Below are 23,980 nucleotides of genomic sequence, written 5' to 3'. Positions count from 1 at the left end.
AATAATTTCGATTTCTTTCTCTTTGTTTTCTTGATTTAAGTGATTGTACAATATCTCAAATGGAGAACTAACAAGATTATAATTTTAGGGTAATTTTTAATAAATGTTCATTACATAAAATATGAGTTACATTTTTGTCATTACTATAGAATGACAACAGGAATACCTTTTCCCTCTTCTGATGTCAGTTTGGACTTTGTTGTAATTGTTTTCACTACTGTTGCTAAGTAATTGTATATTTGCTCAAAATTGAAGCTCAGAAGAATTACTATTTTGAAGATAGTGCTTCATAAATGGATTTCGTTTGGAAGTAAATTTGGTGAGTGCCTTGTTTCTTTGTCCTAGGCTGTGTAAGGACAGTATTTCAGAGATGGCTGTTTCTTAAGATCCCATAACGAGAGTTTATCTTGAGTTGATGCTACTTATAAAGACTGATACAGCTAACTGATAAGTAATTTTTGAAAGAAAGTGGTCTGTGAAACTTCCGTAGGCCCAGCATCACTTCCTTCAGTATCCATCACGGATTTAACTGTATTAACAGCTCCGAGGAGACCTGCCTGTGGATTCAGATGCCTTCAGCCTCCAGCCTCAAAATCCAACTCTACACAAAGATTTACCAACGGAGACAGGGAGCTTTCCTTCAGAGGCCATCCAATTTCACATTTTTTTTCCTTATAGCATCCTACTCCATCCCTGCTGACCCCACTGGCCTTGACTATCATCGCTCAGAACCGGTCTCTCAGGGTGCACACTTCAGTGACTGAGAATTTGGTAAAGTGGAGTCCCTGGGGTGCCTAAGAGGGAATCTGTACTCGGATTTAACCAGTGGCCTCAGGGTGCTTCACCCTCCTAAGACTAACACTTCAACCCAGTGTTCTTCTACCAGAGCTAGCCCAAGGCCAAAGTATGATGGTGAAAACACTTTTCAGGACCCCTAATTCCCTTCTCTGTTCTAATGTCCTTCTCCCTCCCCATCTCAAGGCCTATCTTGGGAATGGAAGGGACCTCAGCAGAGCTGTCGACCCTCCCCTGCTCCCAGATTGTCACCTCCATCCTCAGCCCCGGCCTGGCCAACCTGGTGACAGGTGGAGGTGACGTGGACAAATAGTTTAGAGCTCTGTCTTCCACCAGGACAGAACAAGAGCACGTGACCCGAGAGGCACTGGCCCCTGTTGAGGACCAGCCCACCACAACTGGACCTTGGGAAGCCCTACTTCTTCCGGGATCATTTTCCTCTCACTACCGCAGGGCTGCTAGGACACTTACACAAGGCTGTGGGTATGCAGCTGCCCTTCGACCCTTGGAGTATTGCTGGTGCAGAGTCACAGGCAGAAATAACCATCTACACATGAGCTGGGCTACAGCAAGTCACTGGCCTGATGACCCCGAGGTCCTCAAGAATGGCTGATCTTAATGAGGTGGGTGGTCCAGGAGTAAATGTATTCTGTTGCTCAACTTATCAAAATACAGAGGACTTCCCAGTCTGGGGAATGGGATGGGCATAAAGGATGCACTTCTCTGCCCTTGGCCACAGATGAATGAGACTATTATTAAAAAATTTCCAAAGTGGCTCTTACTTAGTTAGTTTCTGAAGACAAATTACCCAGTGGCCATTTGGAGGGAAATAGTAGCCCAGAGAAAGCACCCTCCTTCCACAGCCAAATAAGCAGTGTGAGCTTTTAGCTACATGACATTTTTCTTGATCATATGACTTTGGGTTTTCTTTGATCATATTGAATTATGAATACTTTGGAGATTGGCAGATTTGTCCCCAACTAAAGCAAGTATATTGGGGCTTCATCAGTTAATGCTCTAGAACCGCCTCTGCCCAGAGGTTTCCCAATACATCCTGAACCTAAACAGACTGTCCATGTAGGCTGGGCCTAAGGCTCTGACCACCAGCATGACCCAAGATGAGACGTGGCCCCTGGACACATCACTGAGTATTGATTTACTCGAAGTGTTCTTCGATATCAAATGTGCCTGAGGGATCTAATGATGTCCAAGGCAAGCCCAACATGGGTCCAGGCAAATCGCCTCTCAGCAAAGATCTGTTTGTCAGCACACCATACTGGGCACCAAGTCCACCAATCTCTTTGGTATCTTGTTTCCAATTATCTATCTCTTTAGAACTTGAGTTTTTATTCCTCTTGATGTTATGAATTTTGTTTACGAATTTTGATTATAATGCTGGATCCAACCTAAGGATGTTTTAGAATTGGATCTGGGAAGGAAAGGCATGTAGCAAATGAATATACATCCCATAATAAATTGAAAGCATAATTTCCTAAAAAACATAATTTTGCTAAAAAACAAAAACTTTTTTTTCTGTTAAATAATTGCATTAACCAAGGTGCCTTAAAACAAAATAATGGAATCTGAGTTTCAGCCGATAGGAGCATTTTCTTTAATAACACTTTGTATTTCCTCAGTGGACTGAGAGATAATTAAGGAAAACAAAATTAGAACAGAAGAAAGATTCTAGCATTGAGGTCTGATTATTTGGTTAGACTATTCATTTATCTTTCTTCAGTTAGCATACCTAATTTATAGAATTGATAGACTATTTGGGACATTGCAGGTTTCGGAAAGGCAAATAGTCTTTTTTTTAAGTTTATTTATTTTGAGAGAGAGAGAGAGAGAGAGTGATGGGGAGGAGCAGAGAGAGAGGAAGAGACAGAGAATCCCAAGCAGGCTCCACAATGCACCACAGAACCTGATATGGGGCTCAAACTCACAACCATGAGATCATGATTTGAGCCGAAACTAAGAGACGCTTAACCGACCGAGGCACCCAGGCGCTCCATCAACAGGTCTTTTTCTTAGACAAAATAACAGAATATAAAAATAATAATAACAGAAGAATATCATCAGAACATATAATAAGTACATGAGTATATTATAAATAATTTATTCTATAAATAGAAGTGAATGTATATTTATTCATATTCATGTATAGTATGTGTTACGAGGAATATGAAGAAAGGGCTACACTAGATAATTAGCAATAAAAAATGAAGTATGTGCTATGATGAGTCCAAGATTAGAGGTAAGAAGATGTGCTATGACATAAAATTGGTGTTAAGGAAATCTTAAGATCTGAATACATTATGAAATTTCTGGCTACTTCTGTCAGGTTCCCAGGGTCTCACACTGTCTTCCATGTCATTAGGATCCCAGCGGTGACAGCTTAACTAATGTATTCACAGAGAACTACCACTGGTTCCTTATGACTATATGCATGTGAAATAGTTCTGAAAAGGACCCTAGGATTGAATGAGAAGAAATACACTTTGTATGTACCCATTTCCCTCGTATTTAATAAAATTTACATTCTTGGGAATTTCACTTTTTATTTTGAACTTTTTCTTTAAGTTCATTATTTTGAGAGAGAGAGAGAAAGAGTGAGTCGGGGAGGGGTAGAGAGAGAGGGAGAGAGAATCCCAAGTAGGCTCCACACAGTCAGTGGTTGGGGCTCAAATCCATGAACCATGAGATCATGATCTAAGCCAAAGTCGGACGCTTAACCAACTGAGCCACCCAGGGTGCCCCTATTTTGAACTTCTTAAATTGAATACTGGAAATAAAATATGACTGATACTAAAACTTACTTTGATTTCTTCTTGTAGCACCCAGACAGCAAGGAGCCTCAGATTTTACAACAGCAGGATTCAGTGATAACGTTGAATTTTATCAAGTCTGGGAGCCAAGAGAAAAATGGCATGAATATCTTAGAATACCAGAATGATGTGAAAGCATCTAAAATAAAAGGGTAACTTTAAGTGATACATTAATAACTACAATTTAAGTCATAGAATAATTAACAAAAATATTAAACATCAATTATAATTGAGTGTTCTAATAGTAAACATATTATAAATTCCAACTTTGTTAACAATTTTATATAAACTGGGCTCATTGATACTGGGTTATGAAATAATTATTAATAGAATAACTATATTTTATCAATATAATAATTATGTTATTATTCAAATATTGATTAACAGAAACTTAATTTTGAATATTATTACCAATATTACTGATTGATAAAATATTATTTTTCATAATTTTTTAGGGCAATACTTTTCTAAGTTTATCATTAATACTTATACAGAGTCATATGCAATATCTCTTGGCAAATAAAGTAACATTCCTTATACTGATGTTATTTTCTGTTTGACTGAAGAAAGAAAGTGAATCATTGGAGATGAACGGACGCTTTTGCGTTACTTTTTAATGTTCTTTCATTTTCAACATAATCAGATCTTATTATTCATGCCACGCTTTTGAAATTTCCCATATTGGTTTATTTCTTCATTTGAAAATTTGTTGAAGTTCATCCACACAATTAAATGCATACTTTAAAATACCTTTTTTCTGGCCAAAGATATGTTACATAATTATTCAAATTACAGTGAATCAGACAATTTTAATCTAAAACGTGTGGTCTGTCAATACAATATGTTGACAAGCATTAATAGCACAGACCTTAAGTTTCACAATAGTGTGTGACTTTTTCATTTACATGTTCATTTGAAGCAATTTTTCAATGTGAATTGTTTTTGAAGTTTCCTCTGCACATTCACTTACTCGGGTGGTAAACATTTCATGACCCTTTCCATTATACTGTCTTTTTATAAGTTAATTCTCTTTTTTATAACAGTTTTATTGAGATATAATTCATTCACCAGAAAAACTCATATCCTTTTACGGTGTGCAACCTGCTGGTTGTTAGTATATTGGAAGAGTTATGCAACTATCAACATTAGCTAATTTTAGAAAATCTTCATAATCTTTAAAGAGAAACCCCCTATCAGTCAGCACTCAGTGACGTTCTCCCTCCTCCCTTAATAGTTAGTAGAAACTACTAATCTACTTTCTGTGTCTATGGATTTGTCTATTCTAGACATTTCAATATGAATGGAATCAAACAATAGTGGCCTTCCATGTCTGGCTTCTTTGACTCGGCATAATGTTTGCAAGGTTCACCCATGTTAATAGCATGTATTTCATTAACTTACATGTCTGAATAATATTGCATTATAAAATACACCACATTTTACTTATCCATTCACCAGTTAAAGGACATCTCATACGCTAACATTCAGTAATTGCCAACATCTTTCCTTGTCATTCTTCTTAAGTAAAGAGTATGAGAATACAATCTGGGAAAAAGAAAGGTGTGCCCTCCTGGAGGAAGAAAAAAAGTCCTCACATTCCCCCCCAAATGGGTAAGACTTCTTTTATAAAGATGCACTTTAAACCCACGAGGAAATTTGTCTCCAAGAGAGTCGGTTCAATGTGCCCAGTGAGAATGACTCAGTAGTCAACTTGGCACCCAACATTTATCCAAGGACTATGTGTGTACACATACACACACCCACATGTACATATTGGATCCACTGTACAGAGCGCCATTTTATTCTCTTAAGTCATGAATGGCTTAAACATTTTCGGAGGAACAGCTAAATTTTTTTTTTTTCTGAATTGAAGTACTTTTTCAGTACTGTGAATGTTTTATGCAAAATGCTTTCCATAATAGAAATTTCTGTTTTGTATCAGTTCCATTAGCTCTTTGGAATATTCTAGATGTGCTGTAGGACAGGCACCGTGGTGCTCAAATGGGGGTCATTGTACCACCTCTTCTACTTCCTCACCCTCTCCAAGATGGCATCTGGCAGTGAGGGAAGCCCTAAGCCCTGTGGGACTGTCCTTTAAGCATTTTCTGGGACTGATATGGCTGATGTGAGGATGGCAGGGGGTGGCAATAGATGGAAGTAAGTTGGAGAGAGGGGAGGGTAGACAGGGGTCAGACATCTGGAGAGAATGGAAAGGAGGCTGTCCTCAAGGGAACGCCCTAGGGCACCCTGGCTGCCTGAGTACTGGCCCTTCCCTTGGCAGGAGGTCTAGACTGCCACCAGCCCAAGCTCTCCCCCTCCCCCAGTCGGACTCCTCATGGCTCCATTATTTTCTGACAATGCTTTTCTTTTCCTTCTGTCTAGCCCGGACCCCTATTTGAGAGCAGACACCACAATGGATCCAGCAGCTGGGCTGCATTTCTCCAGCTCACCTCCTGCCCCACCTCTCAAAGCAATGTATGAGAAAGAGTAAAGCCACACCTGATAGCCAGGACTGGGCCTGGTACCCTCAGTTATATCTTGGTGTCCTTCTGCAGAACATAAATGTTTTTACAGACTATGAACATCAGACACATCCACTCTGTGGCCATGATGGATCAAGACACAAACAAGATCACTTTATGATTCTGTCTAAACACAGATAAATTGCAACATTGTCTAGGCCACAAAATGCCACTGCTCTCTCTCCTGACCAACATCAGTGAGTGACTGCTGCTCCTTCACAATTATGGCACCAGCCTTGTTCAAGCTTCCCTCCTTACAGATGATTAAAATACCAATCATAGAATGACCCCGTTTCAAGGCAGCACAAAATCCAGAGAAAAAATCTTTTTCCATGAACTCACCCCAAAATCACTGGGCATAAGTGGAAATCCTATAAGGTCCTTCTGCAAAGGCAACAGCAGCCAAACCATGGAGGACTGGGGGATGGGGGGGATCAGCAAGGAACAAGCAGGACCAGGAGCAGGGTTTGACGGTGGCCCCTGGAAAGGGTCAGAACAATCCCTTCAGCCACTGCAGACTGGAGTAAGGCTATCAGGAAAATGCTAGGAAGGTGCCCTTCCTCTCCCCTCCCGCCCTGTGGAGTCTGGGCCATGCAGGCTCCTTGTCACCCTCATTAGGGGAGCAGGGTTGGATTCCATTCCCCCTATCCACCTAAGTTTTCTTTGACCATGGTATCCATACAAGTGGATCTTCCTTCTTACCTGGCACCCCACTCAGGGCTGAGACCCTCCAGGCTACAGCTGCTGTGAAATGAGAGCAGATGAGGGAGTAAAATGAGAAGTTAAATGAAACAGGGTGCTACAACAAATCTGTAGTCAAGTAACAATTGCATGGTGTGCTTGTGAACATCAATGACCTAAGAATTACATGCATATATGTTTTCACTCATGTGTGGAATCTGAGAAACTTGACAGAAGACCATGGGGGAAGGGAAGGGGAAAAAGTAGTTTCAAACAGAGAGGGAGGCAAATCATAAGAGACTCTTAAATACAGAGAACTGAGGGTTCATGGGGGGTGGGGGAGGGGAGAGGCAAAAATGGGTGACGGGCATTGAGGAAGGCACTTGTTGGGATGAGCACCCGGTGTCATATGCAAGTGATGAATCATGGGAATCTACTCCTGAAGCCAAGAGCACACTGCATACCCTGTATGTTAGGTAACTTGACAAATTATATTTAAAAAATAATAATTATGTGCACATAAGAAATAGAAATGTGAAGTGTCAGACAGTGTGCCATTCACCCTGGTGGGGCTTGGTGATTTGACTTAAATGTAAACCAGTGCCTCCAGTGGAAGAGGTTGTGGTTCTAGAAAAGTGCAATACACAACCTCTGTGATTATATGTGCAACCCTAGGAAAGACAGCCTTTGTTTCTCACACACTCACGCAGTCAGGAGAAAAGCTTGTCTTGATTTCCCCTTGTCCCATCTGCTACCAGGGTAGGAGTACCTCACCCCGCTCTGACAAAGCCCAAGTCTCTGCTATCTCAGTCAACTCTCCGAATCAAAGTCCCCCTGATATCGGCCCTGAAACTGTGGCTTTCTATCCATTTTTTTTCTTTTTTGTTTTAATACTTATTTATTTTTGACACACAGAGAGAGAGAGAGAGAGTGTGTGAGCAGGGGATGGGCAGAGGGAGAGGGAGACACAGAATCCAAAACAGGCTTCAGGCTCTGAGCTGTCAGCACAGAGCCCAAAGCAGGGCTCGAACTCACGAACCACGAGATCATGACCTGAGCCAAAGTTGGACACTTAACCAACTGAGCCACCCACGTGCCCCCTGTCTCCACTTTTGAATAAACAGATAGGGTAACTGGATAACTAAATCCAGGAGGTCTTTGTTTTACCCCTTTATGTCCTTCCTTCCTACAGTACAAATAAACCTCTTTCCCAGGATGAAGGAAACACTCATTTCATGTAGGCAACATTCTGAGTCTTGCTTAACAGGGACATTCCTTAGTTTCTGTGTGTCACGTGTCCACCTGTGCACATAACTTCACATGATCTTCAACAGAATGGATCCTGTCCTACTAGCACTCTTACGTTTCACACCTGAGATAAGAACAAGTCTGTTGGCACTTTTTGTTTAGAAAATGGATCTCATGCCCTTCTAAATTTCATGAAAACTTCCCGCAGTTAAAAGAAGGGGGCAGGCACTATAACAAATGGGTTTCTGGGAATATTCAGATAATTATTTAAAAATGAAGACTTGGGCGTCTGGGTGGCTCAGTTAAGCATCCCGCTCTTGGTTTTGGCTCAGGTCATGATCTCACAGTGGTGAGCTTGGGCTCTGTGTCAGGCTCTGCGCTGAGAGTGCAGAGGCTGCTTGGGATTTCTCTCTCCTTTCTCTCTGCCCCTCCCTGGCTTGCTCTCGCTCGCTTTCTCAAAAAATAAACATTAAAAGATTAAAATAAGTAAATAAAAAGGAACACTTAACCCTGATCACAGAGCTTAAGATACAACAACGAAATCTGTATATCCACTTTAGTCTCAATTATGTCATGGTAATAAATGACCTCAAAACACTAGTGGCTTACCTCAACAAAAGTCTCTCTCTCATCCTTCTGGGATTCAGGTTAATGGGATCATCATTATCTAGGACAGGCTCATAGTAGTGAGAAAAGAGGAATGGCCCAAAATGATGGGAGGATTCTGTTCAGAGATGGTAATAGACTGCTTCATTAGGCCGCTCATATCTCACTGGCTGAAAGAAATCACAGGGCAAAGACTAAAATCAATTTGTTAAGTATAGTCCCCTCGGAAGATATGACCTGACTGGGCTGGTGTCATGAGGGTGGATGTGAAATAAGTGGCCCTTCTTCAATATATGGTGGCTCATTTAGTTTGTCGAGATTAGCTTCCATCCCTAAAGTATACAAAATTATCTTACCTTTCTCCACCAGACACAATATGAAGTATTTTCCAAGCCAAAACCTCCACTGACACTCAAAGCAACTAGAAGATCCCAATATAACTCCTTCATCAAGATATCAAAGAACGGGGCACCTGGGTGGCTCAGTCGGTTAAGCGTCCAACTTCGGCTCAGGTCATGATCTCACGGTCCGTGAGTTCGAGCCCCATGTCGGGCTCTGTGCTGACAGCTCAGAGCCTGGAGCCTGTTTCAGATTCTGTGTCTCCCTCTCTCTCTGACCCTCCCCCATTCATGCTCTGTCTCTGTCTCAAAAATAAATAAACATTTTTTAAAAATTTTTAAAAAAGATATCAAAGAACAGGGGCACCTGGGTGGTTCAGTCAGTTAAGGGTCCAACTCAGGTCATGACAACACTGACCATGGGTTCAAGCCCTGCGCCGGCTCCACGCTGATGGTGCAGAGCCTGCTTGGGATTCTCTATCTCTCAAAATAAACAAATAAACTTAAAAAAAAAAAAGGCATCAAAGAACAAAAGCCCATGCTACGAGCCAGTTGGAATAGAGAACAGACCCTTGTAGCAAACACCCTCTTATATATAAAGAAGACTGCACCCATTGGAACAGAGCAGTAACAAGATTCAGCTGGGAAGATGTTTTGGGGTAGATTTTTAACTGAGCATTACATCAATTTCTGCTTCCTGGCTGAAGTCCCCACACCAGATCCTTGAATGTCCCTTATCTTGCTTGGCCTCATTTGTAGGGACCCTAGAGACTGCAGTAAAGAAAAACACAAAGGAAAACACACACAAATACAAACCAATTAACCTGATTCCATTTATTTCCAGGTGGAATTAGCCAATCCCCCAATTCATTATGCCTAATTTTTCTGTCTCTCAGCTAAAATATCTTGAGCTTATCAGTTGTCTGTGACAAAAGCATGCTTCATTTTTTTCTGTGGCAATTTACAAGGATACTTGAGGAATGATTTATTGGTAGAATTTTTAATGTGATCATTGCCATAAACCAAATTTTAAATCACGACCCAGGTTTGATTTTTGCGTTTCTTAACTATGCATAAAATTTTTGTTACAAAGTGTGTCTCCAAGTTCTTATTTCTTCATTGAAATGAGTAGAAATCTACCTGTACACCTTACCTTGAAGTTCACGCATCTTTTCTATCTCCTACCCTTCTTCCCGCTGAACAAGACATTCATTTTTTTTCACCAGTAATAGAATGTACCTTTATTAACACATTTCTTTCTGAGCTCATTTCTTTCTAGATGTTCCCAGGCAACAATGGCCAAAAGCATATGAAACATGACAGAGATATTTTGTTACCCATAATTCAAAGCACAAGAGGGTTTCGCCCATTTTTTGCTAAGCTTTCACAGCTAATGTAAATTTTTTCTTTTTATAAAGATTTTTATATTTTTTCAATGTTTATTTATTTTTGAGAGAGAGAGAGAGAGCACAAGCAGAGGAGGAGCAGAGAGAGAGGGAGACACAGAATCTGTAGCAGGCTCCAGGCTCCAAGCTGTCAGCACAGAGCCCCATGGGGGGTTCGAACTCACAAGCCGTGAGATCATGACCTGAGTTGAAGTTGGACGCTTAACCACTGAGCCACCCAAGTGCCCCAACAGCTAATATAGTTTTACCAAAAACTTTACAGAGGCATAACATGAGTAGCCATCTTTCTAGGATTCAGTCAAGTTTTCCATCACCCGTGGCTTGTCTCCATGACAAATCCACATATACACTTTTTTTTCCTGTTAAATGTCATCATTTAAAAAAGAAACCATTTGTGGGGTGCCTCTTAGCCGGTTAAGCATCCTACTCTTGATTTTGGCTCATGAACTGTGAGATCGAGGCCCACGTCAGGCTCCATGATGAGTATGAAGCCTGCTTGGGATTCTCTCCCTCTCTCTTTGCCCCCCCCCCCCGACTCGAGCTCTGTCTCTCTTAAACATTTAAAAAAATAAACAATTTGGTGATTGTATTAGGCAGAGTTCAACTATTCAACCAGAGATACAGAATCAGTACATATAGTGATTAATTGCAAGGAATTGGTTTATGTGACTATAGAGACTCACTAAGCAATTCCAAAACTCATAGTATGGGCTGAACTCTTGAGCATGGGCCAAGCATCTATCAACAGGAAGAATGTTTTTGTTTTTGTTTTCTTTTAAAGTTTATTTCTGAGAGAGAGAGGGAGAGAGAGCATGAGCAGGGGAGGAGCAGAGAGAGGGAGACACAGAATCCAAAGCAGGCTCCAGGATCTGAGCTGTCAGCACAGAGCCTGATGCGGGGCTCAAACTCACAAACTGCGACATCATGACCCGAGCCGAAGTAGGATGCTTAACTGACTGAGCCACCCAGGTGCCCCAGGAAGAATGTCTTTGAAGGGAAGCCTCCACTCTGACCTTTTGGCCCTTCAGTTGAATGACTTAGGTTCAGCCAGATTATATAGGAAAATCTCCCTTAAAGTCAAGTGATTGTGGACTTCAAACACATCTACAAAATATGAATACAGAAACACCTAGATGAGTGAAAAACTAAGTTCTGTAGCTTAGCTGACACTTAAAAGTCACCATCTCAGGCTACACCTTGCCTAGCTATAAACCATACACCTCTCCTAGAACCATAAATGATTTCCAAATTTAAAAAATTACAACAAAGTGCAATTTCTGCCTAATACGGCACAACTATCCTGATTACAATAGAAACAAGCTAATCCTTTCTCCAAAAAAAGATGCAACACCCTTGGATGATGTGCATCCTTCTTTTTTGATGCTCCTTAAATATGATGATGTAAAGTTAACTATTATTGGGACGCCTGACTAGCTCAGCTGGTAGAGCTCGCCACTCTTGATCTCAGGGTCCTGAGTTCAGACCCCATGTTGGGCGTGGAGCCTACTTAAAATAATTATAAAGTTAACTATTATTAAAGCACCTTATACTGGATCATTAGGGAATAACTGTGAGAAGAATACAAAAAAATATTTTAATATATGTACAAATTCATAGCAAAATTCTCATAACTAGTATGTCCTCACTTCTGCAAATGGTCCAAGATAGTAGCTATTTTCTTCCATTGCTAATTCAAATTTCCTTTGACCTCAGCAACACACCTCACATGGTGTCGATTCTTTGCCTGGTCAGGTGACCTGAAGTACTAACTTCTGTATCATTTGGTCTCAACCAGAGAAAGAGGATCAGTAGCATTCTGAACTCACAGGAAACTAGTGAAATTATACATACATGTGTGTGCACATGTATATATACATATGTACAAATAAAGACATTCGTTATAAAGAATTGGCTTATAGAACTGTGGCCTTTGGATAGGCAAGAATGAGATTTCTGGGGGGTGGCTGGGTGGCTCAGTCATTTAAGCATCTGACTCGGTTTCAGCTCAGGCCATGATCTCATGGTTCATGGTGACAGTGCAGGGCTTGCTTGGGATTCTTTCCCTCTCTATCTCAAGAAAAATAAACTTAAAAAATGTATAGGGGTGCCTGGGTGGCTCAATCAGTTAAGCATATAACTTCGGCTCAGGTCACGATCTTAAGGTTTGTGAGTTCAAGCCCCACGTCGGGCTCTGTACTGACAGTTCAGAGCCTGGAGCCAGCTTTGGATGCTGTGTGTGTGTCTCTCTCTCTGCCCCTCCCTTGCTTGCACTGTCTCTCTTCCTCAAAAATAAACATTAAAAAAAAGATGAAAAATATAGGGGTGCCTAGGTGGCTCAGTCAGTTAAGCATCTAACTTAACCAGTTCGTGAGTTCAAGCCCCACATCAGGCTCCGCACTCACAGTGTGGAGCCTGCTTGGGATTCTCTCTCTCCCTTTCTCTCTGCCTCTCCCAAACTTGTACTTTCTCTCTCTCTCACAATAAATAAATAAACTTAAAAAAAAAAAAAAGAAAAAGGAAAAGAAAAAAGGGTGCCTGGGTGACTCAGTCAGTTACACATCCAAATTCAGCTCAGGTCACGATCTTACGGTTACTGAGTTCAGGCCTCGCACTGGGCTCTGTGCTGACAGCTCAGAGCCTGGAGCCTGCTTCGGATTCTGTCTCCCCCTCTCTCTGCCCCTCCCCAGTTCATGCGCTGTCTCTCTCCCTAAAAAATAAACAATTAAAAATTATTTTCAATAAATAAAAAATATATATAATGTAGGTAGATCTTTCCAAAATTATAAATAATATCAAGCCAAAATTAAAAAGCATGAGTACAACATGGAGAACATAATGTTTTAAATATATAAATGCATATATGTATTGCATATATATATATAAATTGCATAGTGTATGTACACTAGAGAGCACAGATTCTAAGACATATTTGGAAAGATATTAGGGTATCTTTAAAGTTTTAAAACTGCCTGGTAGAATCTGTATTTCCTCTTAATCTGATTACTTCAAGTTTCTTTCTAAAATAACAATAATGAAGGGATTAGATAGAAAGGTATATAAGAAATGGGTGGGCCACCCTTGATGTTGATAAGCCTGTCGTGTTCCAGAGCTGCTCAGTTGCCCAGTGACCTCCACGGAGTCCAGGTACCTCTTCCCAAGATGGGTTTGAACAGCACTGCGAGTGGCAAATTTTCATCTGCAATTTGCTCTCTTCTTCAGTAATGCCATGTGCTTTATTTCCCAGAGTTTATAAAAGTTAAATCACAATCATAATTAGAGGGACAGATGGTTGGAACAGGAGCTATTTTGCATTGATAAGTTGTTAGAGGATTGATGGGTGCTTTAAAATTGGAGATTGGAATTTTCCATTTAAAGTAACAGCCAGGAGTCCCACAAGTAGGTTGTCAAAAGTTTCAAAGTTGACATTATAAATGGAGAAAAGCATATATATGGAACACCTACCTTTAAAATGTATGGGGCACCTGGTTCTCCTCTTGCTTTTTTTTTTTTTTTTTTTTTTAAGAGAGAGAGAGAGAGAGAGAGAGAGAGAGAGAGAAAGCATGAGGGAGGGGGCAGCCAGGGAGATAGAGAATCCCAAGCAAGCTCCTCACTGATAGCACAGAGCCCAATGTGAGTCTCATTATCAAGAACTAGGACTCAATCTAACTGTGAAATCATAATCGGAGTCAAAATCAAGAGTCAGACACTTGCAGTGCTCGGGCAGCTCAGCTGGTTAAGCATCTGACTCTTGATTTCGGCTCAGGTCATGATCTCATGGTTTGTGAGTTTGAGCCCTGAGTTGGGTGCCACACTGATAGTGTGGCACCTGCTTGGGATTCTCTCCCCACCCCCACCCCCACCCCCACCACAACTCTCTCTCTCAAAATGAATCAACTTTTAAAAAAATTTTTAAAAATATATAGAATCATTGATGAACCTACAGGCTTTCATCCTAGAAAAACATATGACATATGTTCACACAGAGTTTTTAATCCATAAACATATCCTTCGTACGCCTCTTCCCATTTTCTCTTGACCAGGCAGACTACAAAAAGAAACCTGGCAAGGCAAGACTGTTTACAACCAGAGTCAAAAGGATATCCTCCAAGGGGGGCCTGGGTGGCTCAGTTGGTTAAGCCTCCAACTTCTGCTCAGGTCATGATCTCACAGTTCATGAGTTTGAGCCTCACATCGGGCTCTGTGCTGACAACTCAGAGCCTGGAGCCTGTTTCAGATTCTGTGTCTCCCTCTCTCTCTGCCCCTGCCCTCCCAACCCCCGCTTGCACCCTGTCTCTCTGTCAACAACAGATAATAAAACATTTTTTTAAAAATGTTTAATGAAAATAAAAAAGGATAACCTCCAAGCATCGTTTGAACAAAACCCTTATGCTGATAAAGCTACCAGGAAACAACGGGGCAAGGAAATTGGCATTCCAGAGTGTAAAATTCACATAAGCATTAGGTTTCTATTTCATGATCTGTCAGATTCCAGGTAAAGAGAAATGCTGGGATCAAGACTCTCAGGTAATTCTTTGATGTCAGGTATGTTACTCAGAAGATTTTTATTGTTGTATACTAAAAGCAAGAACTGTGTATCTTTCACCAATTGTGGAAATACCGACTGGGTATATTCACTGACAGGAGAAGAATATACTGGTTCAGGATCTCCCAATGGGAGATACATCAATTTTTGAGATTTAGGCAATTTAGGAAATTAGGACACTATAATAATATGGTATCATTAAGTATTGATACATACTGGGGCACCTGGCTGGCTCAGTCACTAGAACATGTAACTCTTGATTTCAGGGTTGTGAGTTCAAGCCCTACACTGGGATAGTGATTAAAACATTCCATGCTCATGGGTTGGAAGAATAAATATTGTCAAAATGTCAATACTACCCAAAGCATTCAATGCAATCCCAATCAAAATTGCACCAGCATTCTTCTCGAAACTAGAACAAGCAATCCTAAAATTCATATGGAACCACAAAAGGCCCCGAATAGCCAAAGTAATTTTGAAGAAGACCAAAGAAGGAGGCATCACAATCCCAGAATTTAGCCTCTACTACAAAGCTGTAATCATCAAGACAGCATGGCACTGACACAAAAAAACACATAGACCAATGGAATATAATAGAAACCCCAGAACTAGACCCACAAAAGTATGGCCAACTAATCTCTGACAAAGCAGGAAAGTATATCCAATGGAAAAAAGACAGTCTCTTTAACAAACGGTGTTGGCATAACTGGACAGCAACATGCAGAAGGATGAAACTAGACCACTTTCTCACACCACTCACAAAAATAAACTCAAAATGGATAAAGGACCTGAATGTGAGACAGGAAACCATCAAAACCCTAGAGGAGAAAGCAGGAAAAGACCTGACTTCAGCCGTAGCAATCTCTTACTCGACACATCCCCAAAGGCAAGGGAATTAAAAGCAAAAATGAATTACTGGGACCTTATGAAGATAAAAAGCTTCTGCACAGCAAAGGAAACAACCAACAAAACTAAAAGGCAACCAACGGAATGGGAAAAGATATTTGCAAATGACATATCAGACAAAGGGCTAGTATCTAAAATCTATAAAGAGCTCACCAAACTCCACACCTGAAAAACAAATAACCCAGTGAAGAAATGGGCAGAAAACATGAATAGACACTTCTCTCTAAAGAAGACATCCAGATGGCCAACAGGGCCTGTTGGCATATGAAAAGATGCTCAACGTCGCTCCTTATCAGGGAAATACAAATCAAAACCACACTGAGATATCACCTCACGCCAGTCAGAGTGGCCAAAATGAACAAATCAGGAGACTATAGATGCTGGAGAGGATGTGGAGAAACGGGAACCCTCTTGCACTGTTGGTGGGAATGCAAATTGGTGCAGCCGCTCTGGAAAACAGTGTGGAGGTTCCTCAAAACATTAAAAATAGACCTACCCTATGACCCAGCAATAGCACTGCTAGGAATTTACCCAAGGGATACAGGAGTACTAATGCATAGGGGCACTTGTACCTCAATGTTTATAGCAGCACTCTCAACAATAGCCAAATTATGGAAAGAGCCTAAATGTCCATCAACTGATGAATGGATAAAGAAGTTGTGGTTTATATACACAATGGAGTACTACATGGCAATGAGAAAGAATGAAATATGGCCCTTTGTAGCAACATGGATGGAACTGGACAGTGTGATGCTGAGTGAAATAAGCCATAAAGAGAAAGACAGATACCATATGGTTTCACTCTTATGTGGATCCTGAGAAACTTAACAGAAACCCATGGGGGAGGGGAAAGGAAAAAAAAAAAAAAAAAAGAGGTTAGAGTGGGAGAGAGCCAAAGCAGAAGAGACTCTTAAAAACTGAGAACAGGGGCGCCTGGGTGGCGCAGTCGGTTAAGCGTCCGACTTCAGCCAGGTCACCATCTCGCGGTCCGGGAGTTCGAGCCCCGCGTCGGGCTCTGGGCTGATGGCTCAGAGCCTGGAGCCTGTTTCCGACTCTGTGTCTCCCTCTCTCTCTGCCCCTCCCCCGTTCATGCTCTGTCTCTGTCTCAAAAATAAATAAACGTTGAAAAAAAAAATTTAAAAAAAAAAAAACTGAGAACAAACTGAGGGTTGATGGGGGGTGGGAGGGAGGGGAGGGTGGGTGATGGGTATTGAGGAGGGCACCTTTTGGGATGAGCACTGGGTGTTGTATGGAAACCAATTTGACAATAAATTTCATATATTGAAAAAATAAAAATAAAAAATCTTTAAAAAAATAAAATAAAATAAAATAAAATAAAATAAAATAAAATAAAATAAAATAAAATAAAATAAAATAAAATAAAATAAAATAAAATAAAAATATCTTTGGGGCAGCTGGGTGGCTCAGTTGGCTAAGTGTCCAACGTGAGAAAGGTCATGATCTCACGGCTTGTGGGATCGAACTCCATGTCAGGCTCTGCATTGACAGCACAGAGCCTGCTTGGGATTCTCTCTCTCTCCCTCTCTCTGCTCCTCCTCCACTCGCATTTTCTCTCTCAAAAATAAATCTTTAAAAAAACTAAAAAACAAAAATCTTAAAAAAATGTTCTGATATGTCCTGCAGAATGATGATTAATACGTAATTATGAGGAAACTGTGGGGCAAGAACTCACATAAATTCCCAATTTTCAGGCTAGGTTTTTTTAAACACCTGAAATGTGATTTTCACACATACATATGAAGTAGAGGTCTGGGTCAGACGGTTGGGCATCTGACTTACGCTCAGGTCATGATTTCAAGGTTCATGAGTTCGAGCCCCACATTGGCCTCTGTGCTGACAGCTCAGAGCTTGGAGCCTGCTTTGAATCTGTGTCTCCCTCTCGCTCTACCCCTCCCCTGCTCATACTGTTTCTCAAAACTAAAAAACGAACAGGGTGCCTGTGTGGCGCAGTTGATAAAGCATCTGACTCTTGATCTCAGCTCAAGTCATGATCTCAATGTCTGTGAGTCTGAACCCCACATCAGGCTCTGTGCTTGGAATTCTCCCTCCTTCTCTCTGCCCCTCCCCAGCTTGTGCTCGCTCTTTCTCAAAATAAACAAATTTAAAAATAATTTAATTAAAAAATTTTTAAGTATATGAAAATCCCATATTGTATTATTTTGAATGGTACTGATGTAAAAATTAAACTAAGTTGGATTTCTTCGATAGCTGTAAACAATTATACCAAACAGCATTTAAAACAATGAAGATCAATAAAAGTGTGCTTTTAGAAGAAAATTATGAGTTCCTAGTTTTGTGTCTGCACAGAGCCTCCAATAAGCCATTGGCTAGAAGGTCCTCAGTCTGAGGGGATGCTGGAGAGAAATGTTTTACTCTTCTTCATGCATTAGTTCTGGGTGTGAAGAGATAGCTTATTCAATTCCCAGTAATAAAAGTACATACTATGGGACTATCTGGTGATGTGCTTAAGGCTTACCTGCAAATATTCTCATTTATTTTTTTTATATATATGAAATTTATTGACATATTGGTTTCCATACAACACCCAGTGCTCATCCCAAAAGGTGCCCTCCTCAATACCCATCACCCACCCTCCCCTCCCTCCCACCCCCCATCAACCCTCAGTTTGTTCTCGGTTTTTAACAGTCTCTTATGCTTTGGCTCTCTCCCACTCTAACCTTTTTTTTTTTTTCCTTCCCCTCCCGCATGGGTTCCTGTTAAGTTTCTCAGGATCCACATAAGAGTGAAACCATATGGTATCTGTCTTTCTCTGTATGGCTTATTTCACTTAGCATAACACTCTCCAGTTCCATCCACGTTGCTACAAAGGGCCATATTTCATTTTTTCTCATTGCCACGTAGTATTCCATTGTGTATATATACCACAATTTCTTTATCCATTCATCAGTTGATGGACATTTAGGCTCTTTCCATAATTTGGCTATTGTTGACAGTGCTGCTATAAACATTGGGGTACAAGTGCCCCTATGCATCAGTACTCCTGTATCCCTTGGATAAATTCCTAGCAGTGCTATTGCTGGGTCATAGGGTAGGTCTATTTTTAATTTTCTGAGGAACCTCCACACTGCTTTCCAGAGCGGCTGCACCAATTTGCATTCCCACCAACAGTGCAAGAGGGTTCCCGTTTCTCCACATCCTCTCCAGCATCTATAGTCTCCTGATTTGTTCATTTTGGCCACTCTGACTGGCGTGAGGTGATACCTGAGTGTGGTTTTGATTTGTATTTCCCTGATAAGGAGCGACGCTGAACATCTTTTCATGTGCCTGTTGGCCATCTGGATGTCTTCTTTAGAGAGAAGTGTCTATTCATGTTTTCTGCCCATTTCTTCACTGGGTTATTTGTTTTTCGGGTGTGGAGTTTGGTGAGCTCTTTATAGATTTTAGATACTAGCCCTTTGTCCGATATGTCAGCAAATATTCTCATTTAGAAAACAGATAACCTTTTAGCACAATGCCTGGATAAGAGAGTGATTTGTTAAATATTGGTTGTCATTAATACCCTAATTCCTATTGCAAATTATCAAAATAAAACAACTAATTAGAAAGTACACTGCAAATCTGACTCCAATAATGAGGAAACAAAGAAAGAGTTCAAATGGTTGTATTAGTGAGAAGAGTTTCACAGCAAGGTGTACTGGGTCCTAGAAGTCTCCTTACTTATTGCTGATTATGGGATAAGAGGGAATGTGGATGAATGTTAGTACAGCTCTTGGACCATGGCTAATTTACTCCCCATCTAAAGAAATTCTTTTCACAATCAATTCCGTATGTATTATATATAATAAGATGGTATTTCTTCTGTGTTTATTACATAAAATAAAATGGTAACTTCTTATGAAGAGATGATAGGGCCCAAGAAAAGATATCCACACATAGAAGACATGTTATGAGAGAGAGATGGGAGGAGGGAAAGGGAGAAAAAGAAATATCGATCTCCTTTGATAGAACAGTGTCTCTTCAATCAGGGAATTTTACTTGGGATACCATGAGGATGACCATAAAAGAAATGCTGTCTTGAATTGTATGCTCATAATAACTCCTAGGATAATACATCACTTTTTTTTTATGGATGTTATCCCAATGGCAGTTGATCAAATCAATTTCATTTAATTGCCTTGCCTTGATACTTGGAACAACACAGATTGAGTTACATGACTTCAACATCTTCTTCTCCCACTTAGATTTGACTTAAAAACCTCAGATCCAAACAAAGACAATTGGAATTTGGATGCTCCTTAAGATGAAACCCAGGAACAAAATCAGCTGCCTCGGTCTCAAGGTAAGAATCCACTGGTCCAAATGGGTTTCTTCAGTGGATCCCAGAGAAAGTGAAAAAGGCTCTGCATGTTGTGCCCATATTCTCGACAAAAAAATCATTATCTTAGGAGGCATTTACAGCTTGTTCTGGGCACCCTAGCGTCAGAAATAAAAGCATGGCCCCACAGCTGGGTGCGACAGGCAGGTTCTTAGCACGCAAGGCTCTGGGCCTTTTGTCTTGCTGCTCTAAGCAGGGTGGCATCCTGTTCTGTCAACCTCAGGGATTCAGGGGGAGTGTCAGCATTATCTTCCTAGGTTCAAGTTTTCAGTTCAAATATGAGAACTGTCCTAAAAGACACCTTCTGTTCCATGTTCTCTTTTAGAATACTTACCAAAAGCAGCCAGAGAAGACTGGACATCCATCACAAGACCTCAATCACATATCCTACTTCAAGCTTTTGAGAGGAACCAATTCCCTGATATTACAACCAGGAAAAAACTGGCTAAAATAACAGACATTCAGGAATCAAGAATTCAAGTAAGTTCTGTCTATGGCACCAAATATGTTCTACCTGTAAGTGATGTTATATTTCCCTCTGATGGGCTGCTGAAAAACCGACCTGAGATTATCACAATCATCATGGGTAACAGTGTGGATTGGTAAACATCTAGCATTGCAAGTCAGATTCCTGCAAAATGAAGAATTCGGTCAGTGTGATAACCATAATCTCCAGCAGCAAAAATGGGGGGAAATATGAAAGTTAATACTATCTATTTGGGGAATACCCTGTCAGGTTTTCTACAGCTTGACACTGCTTGGTCATTTTGGTCCAGATAATTCCTTTCTTATGAGGTTGTCCTGCGCCTAATCAGTATTTTTAAGCATTCCCGGCCTCAACCAAATACCCTACCTACCCCTCCACCAACTTGTGACAGCTTCAAAAATCTACAGACTTAGTCCAATGTCCTCCAGTTGAAAGAAAAAAATCACTCTCACTGGGTACCTTCTAAAATTATGAGGACAGTGGTTTAGTGTATGTTAAATGCTCATGACTAGGAAACACATTCATAGCTTTACCAGTACAGTGTGTTAATTAATCCTTGATCAGATTTATTTATAACCACGTATATAAGATTGGGATTCTTATACACATGTTGGCAAAGAGATAAATGTCAACCTGGTCAAGAAAACTTATTTGCTGATCCAATGTTGAAATTAAAGGGAAGAATCTAAAGCATATGCCTTTTCAACCAGTTTCAATCCATCTATAGTTGATTGCTAAGTGTGTTAGGACCTCAATTTTTGTGTTTGTATGTGTATACACACATTCATATGTACACATATATACATACACACCATACACAGGAATCAGAGTAATTAATGACATATATATGCAATAGTTCTATTTCACATGAAACACACCCACACACACCCCATCCTGATAATGGGGCCTGTATTAATAGCCCCTTTGCTTTACATAGTATGAGAAACCGAGCCAGAATCACTTGTCTTATGACAGTTTTTTTCTTCACATAGATGTGGTTTCAGAATTAAAGATCTCTATACCCAAGGCAGAGAAGTGAGTCCATGAATTCCTTGGCAGACAGCCCAAATGCAAGACCAGGTCTGACAGCTCAGCACCACCAAATTGATCTGCCCACTTTCCCAGGCAGGTCTCATCATTTTGCTTCCTCCCATTTTTTCCGTAGGAACCAAACATTTCTACCTGCTCCTCTCCCATCCCAGGAGTCCTCTGTCTCTTGTGTGAACCAAGCACCAAGCGTCATGATGGTACAGCCCATAAAGACTATGCAGAGAGAATTCTCTACTCTCCTCGGAATTACCGGCCAATACCATCAACTCTGCGAGTCTCAGAAATTCAGGCTCCTTTCTGGCCGCCAAAGCAAGAAAAGTGCCAGAATCACAAAGAATAGAAGCACACAGGAGTACTACAGTTGAAGGACTACTCTCAGCCTCATCCTAAGCACCAAAACCACCAACTGCAGGATCTGGGGCAGGAGACATATATTCTGCAATGGTGGGATGAAATCTGCCAGACTCTGATTGCAAAGTGGGATCCTCGAGGAGGGACACACTGAGACACTCATCTGCAGCACAGTCAACTGGACAACCATCTCATTCCCTTGGCCAACTCACCAGCAATGTGCAGAAACCTCAAACCTTTATGTCAACTGTTATCCACAGATTTTCAGGAACAGGTACCTTTTCCGAGTCCTGGCCCACAATAAAAGGACACTCCAGGACCCCAACTGTGATTCAGTGAAGATGCTTTTCAGGCTGTGTTCCATATGCTACAAAGCTTACCAAGGCCTGAGATTCCAGAAAAAGAAGTCATTCTCAGAACCTGGTCCAGACCTCTCTTCTTTTGATGCAAATCAGTGCAATTTAAAGGACAGTGGATAATGAAGTCATCCTGTTTGGGACAAGATTAATGCAAGAGGAAGGAGAAACCACTTGGAAACACAAAAGGCAGTTTTAACTGTTTTGTGGGCAGTGGTTATCTTCTATATTCACTTCACTGAATAAAGAAAGGATGGTTTCTAAGGTGCATACAGCCTCTGGAAGCACCATAGGCCAGTAGACAGGTCTGCTGAATCCTTCTGAACAAAAGCATTTCACTAACAAACATGACCTGCTCTCTAATCACCATGTCTACCAATCTGGAATTTGCATGAACTATAACCATACCCAAGCAAGAACATATCTACGTGCTGACACATTAGCACTCCTTTGCTTCCTAGCAAGATGGGAAAGCCAGCTTGAAATTAGTTTGTCATGCAGAAAATGAAAGGACAGTATATTTCCTGATAATGTGAATTCATAAAAGTGAGCTTTTCACCAAAGCTCTGAGGGTTTCAACTGGGAACCAGAAACTATCCCACTATCTACCAATAAGAGAACGATTAAATGAATTACATTAAATCCACAATACTGAGTATTCTTCATTTATATTGTTTTTCCTTTGACTACTTAAAACATTACAAAAAAAAAAATCACAATGAAAATACAGTAGCAACACCATACAACCACTTAGTCTAACATGTTAATCTAAAACTGGGATAAAATTTTCAGTCTTCTCTTTTCTTCTGAAATGATAATACATCTCAAAGTAGATTTTGGTGTTTGAAGATGTATGTGGATTTACCTTAGTGCTATAAAAACATCTTTGAATTTTATCAATTTGCATTGTTTGAACCAACTCAAAAGGTTAGGTCCAGGTTTGATGAGAACAGTGATTAACATTCCACTCCTGGATGGATCGTCTTATTCCTGGAGAAGGTGACTAGAATTTGTACAAGTTTTTAGCAAACTCTTATTTGGGTATTCACCTTCCCTTTCATGTCACATTCTCAGGGAAGGTTACACAAACTGCAACCCAAGAAAAATAGACTTTGATTGATTTAAGTTAACCCAGTCAATTTCATTTAGGAAGAGTTAGGAAGGGGCATGTGCCAAATTTCTGGCCAATGAGAAATCAAGGGGCTTCCAAGAAAGATTGCACCCAACTTTTGACCATGAAGGAAGCAGCCTAGAAGACAAACCAGGGACAGCAGAACAGAAAAAGAGAGAGAATCCTGAAGGTAACTACCTCAGGACTTACTATACATATAAGATATAAATCCCCTTTTTATTTCCCTTATTGTTTCAAGTCCTTTAGATGAAGTTTTCTGTTACAAGCAATTAAATACAACTTACAGGTATAGGCAGAGGGGGCATATAATCCAGCACACAGCATTAGACCAAAACAAGAGAAAAGCTCAACAATCCAAGTGTCAGCTTAAACTTTTA

At 40.6% G+C, this 23,980-nt stretch overlaps 1 protein-coding gene across 1 annotated transcript; it reads left to right on the top strand.

Annotated features, from left to right (window-relative positions):
- The first annotated feature begins 13,580 nt into the window (after positions 1-13,580).
- Positions 13,581-22,269, top strand: DUXB (double homeobox B). Its single transcript, XM_047077415.1, is given in 7 exon segments — positions 13,581-13,584; positions 14,462-14,548; positions 14,787-14,861; positions 20,153-20,191; positions 20,553-20,707; positions 21,707-21,784; positions 21,880-22,269. Coding segments are annotated over 7 exon segments (828 nt in total).
- Positions 22,270-23,980: the final 1,711 nt, after the last annotated feature.

Source organism: Lynx rufus, unplaced genomic scaffold (genome assembly GCF_022079265.1).
Source record: "Lynx rufus isolate CCGP_SWC_20201006 ecotype Redwood Valley unplaced genomic scaffold, mLynRuf1.p SCAF_16, whole genome shotgun sequence".
Lineage (NCBI taxonomy): Eukaryota > Metazoa > Chordata > Mammalia > Carnivora > Felidae > Lynx > Lynx rufus.
Note: the sequence above shows the minus strand (reverse complement) of the source record. Positions and strands in the feature narration are given on the sequence as shown.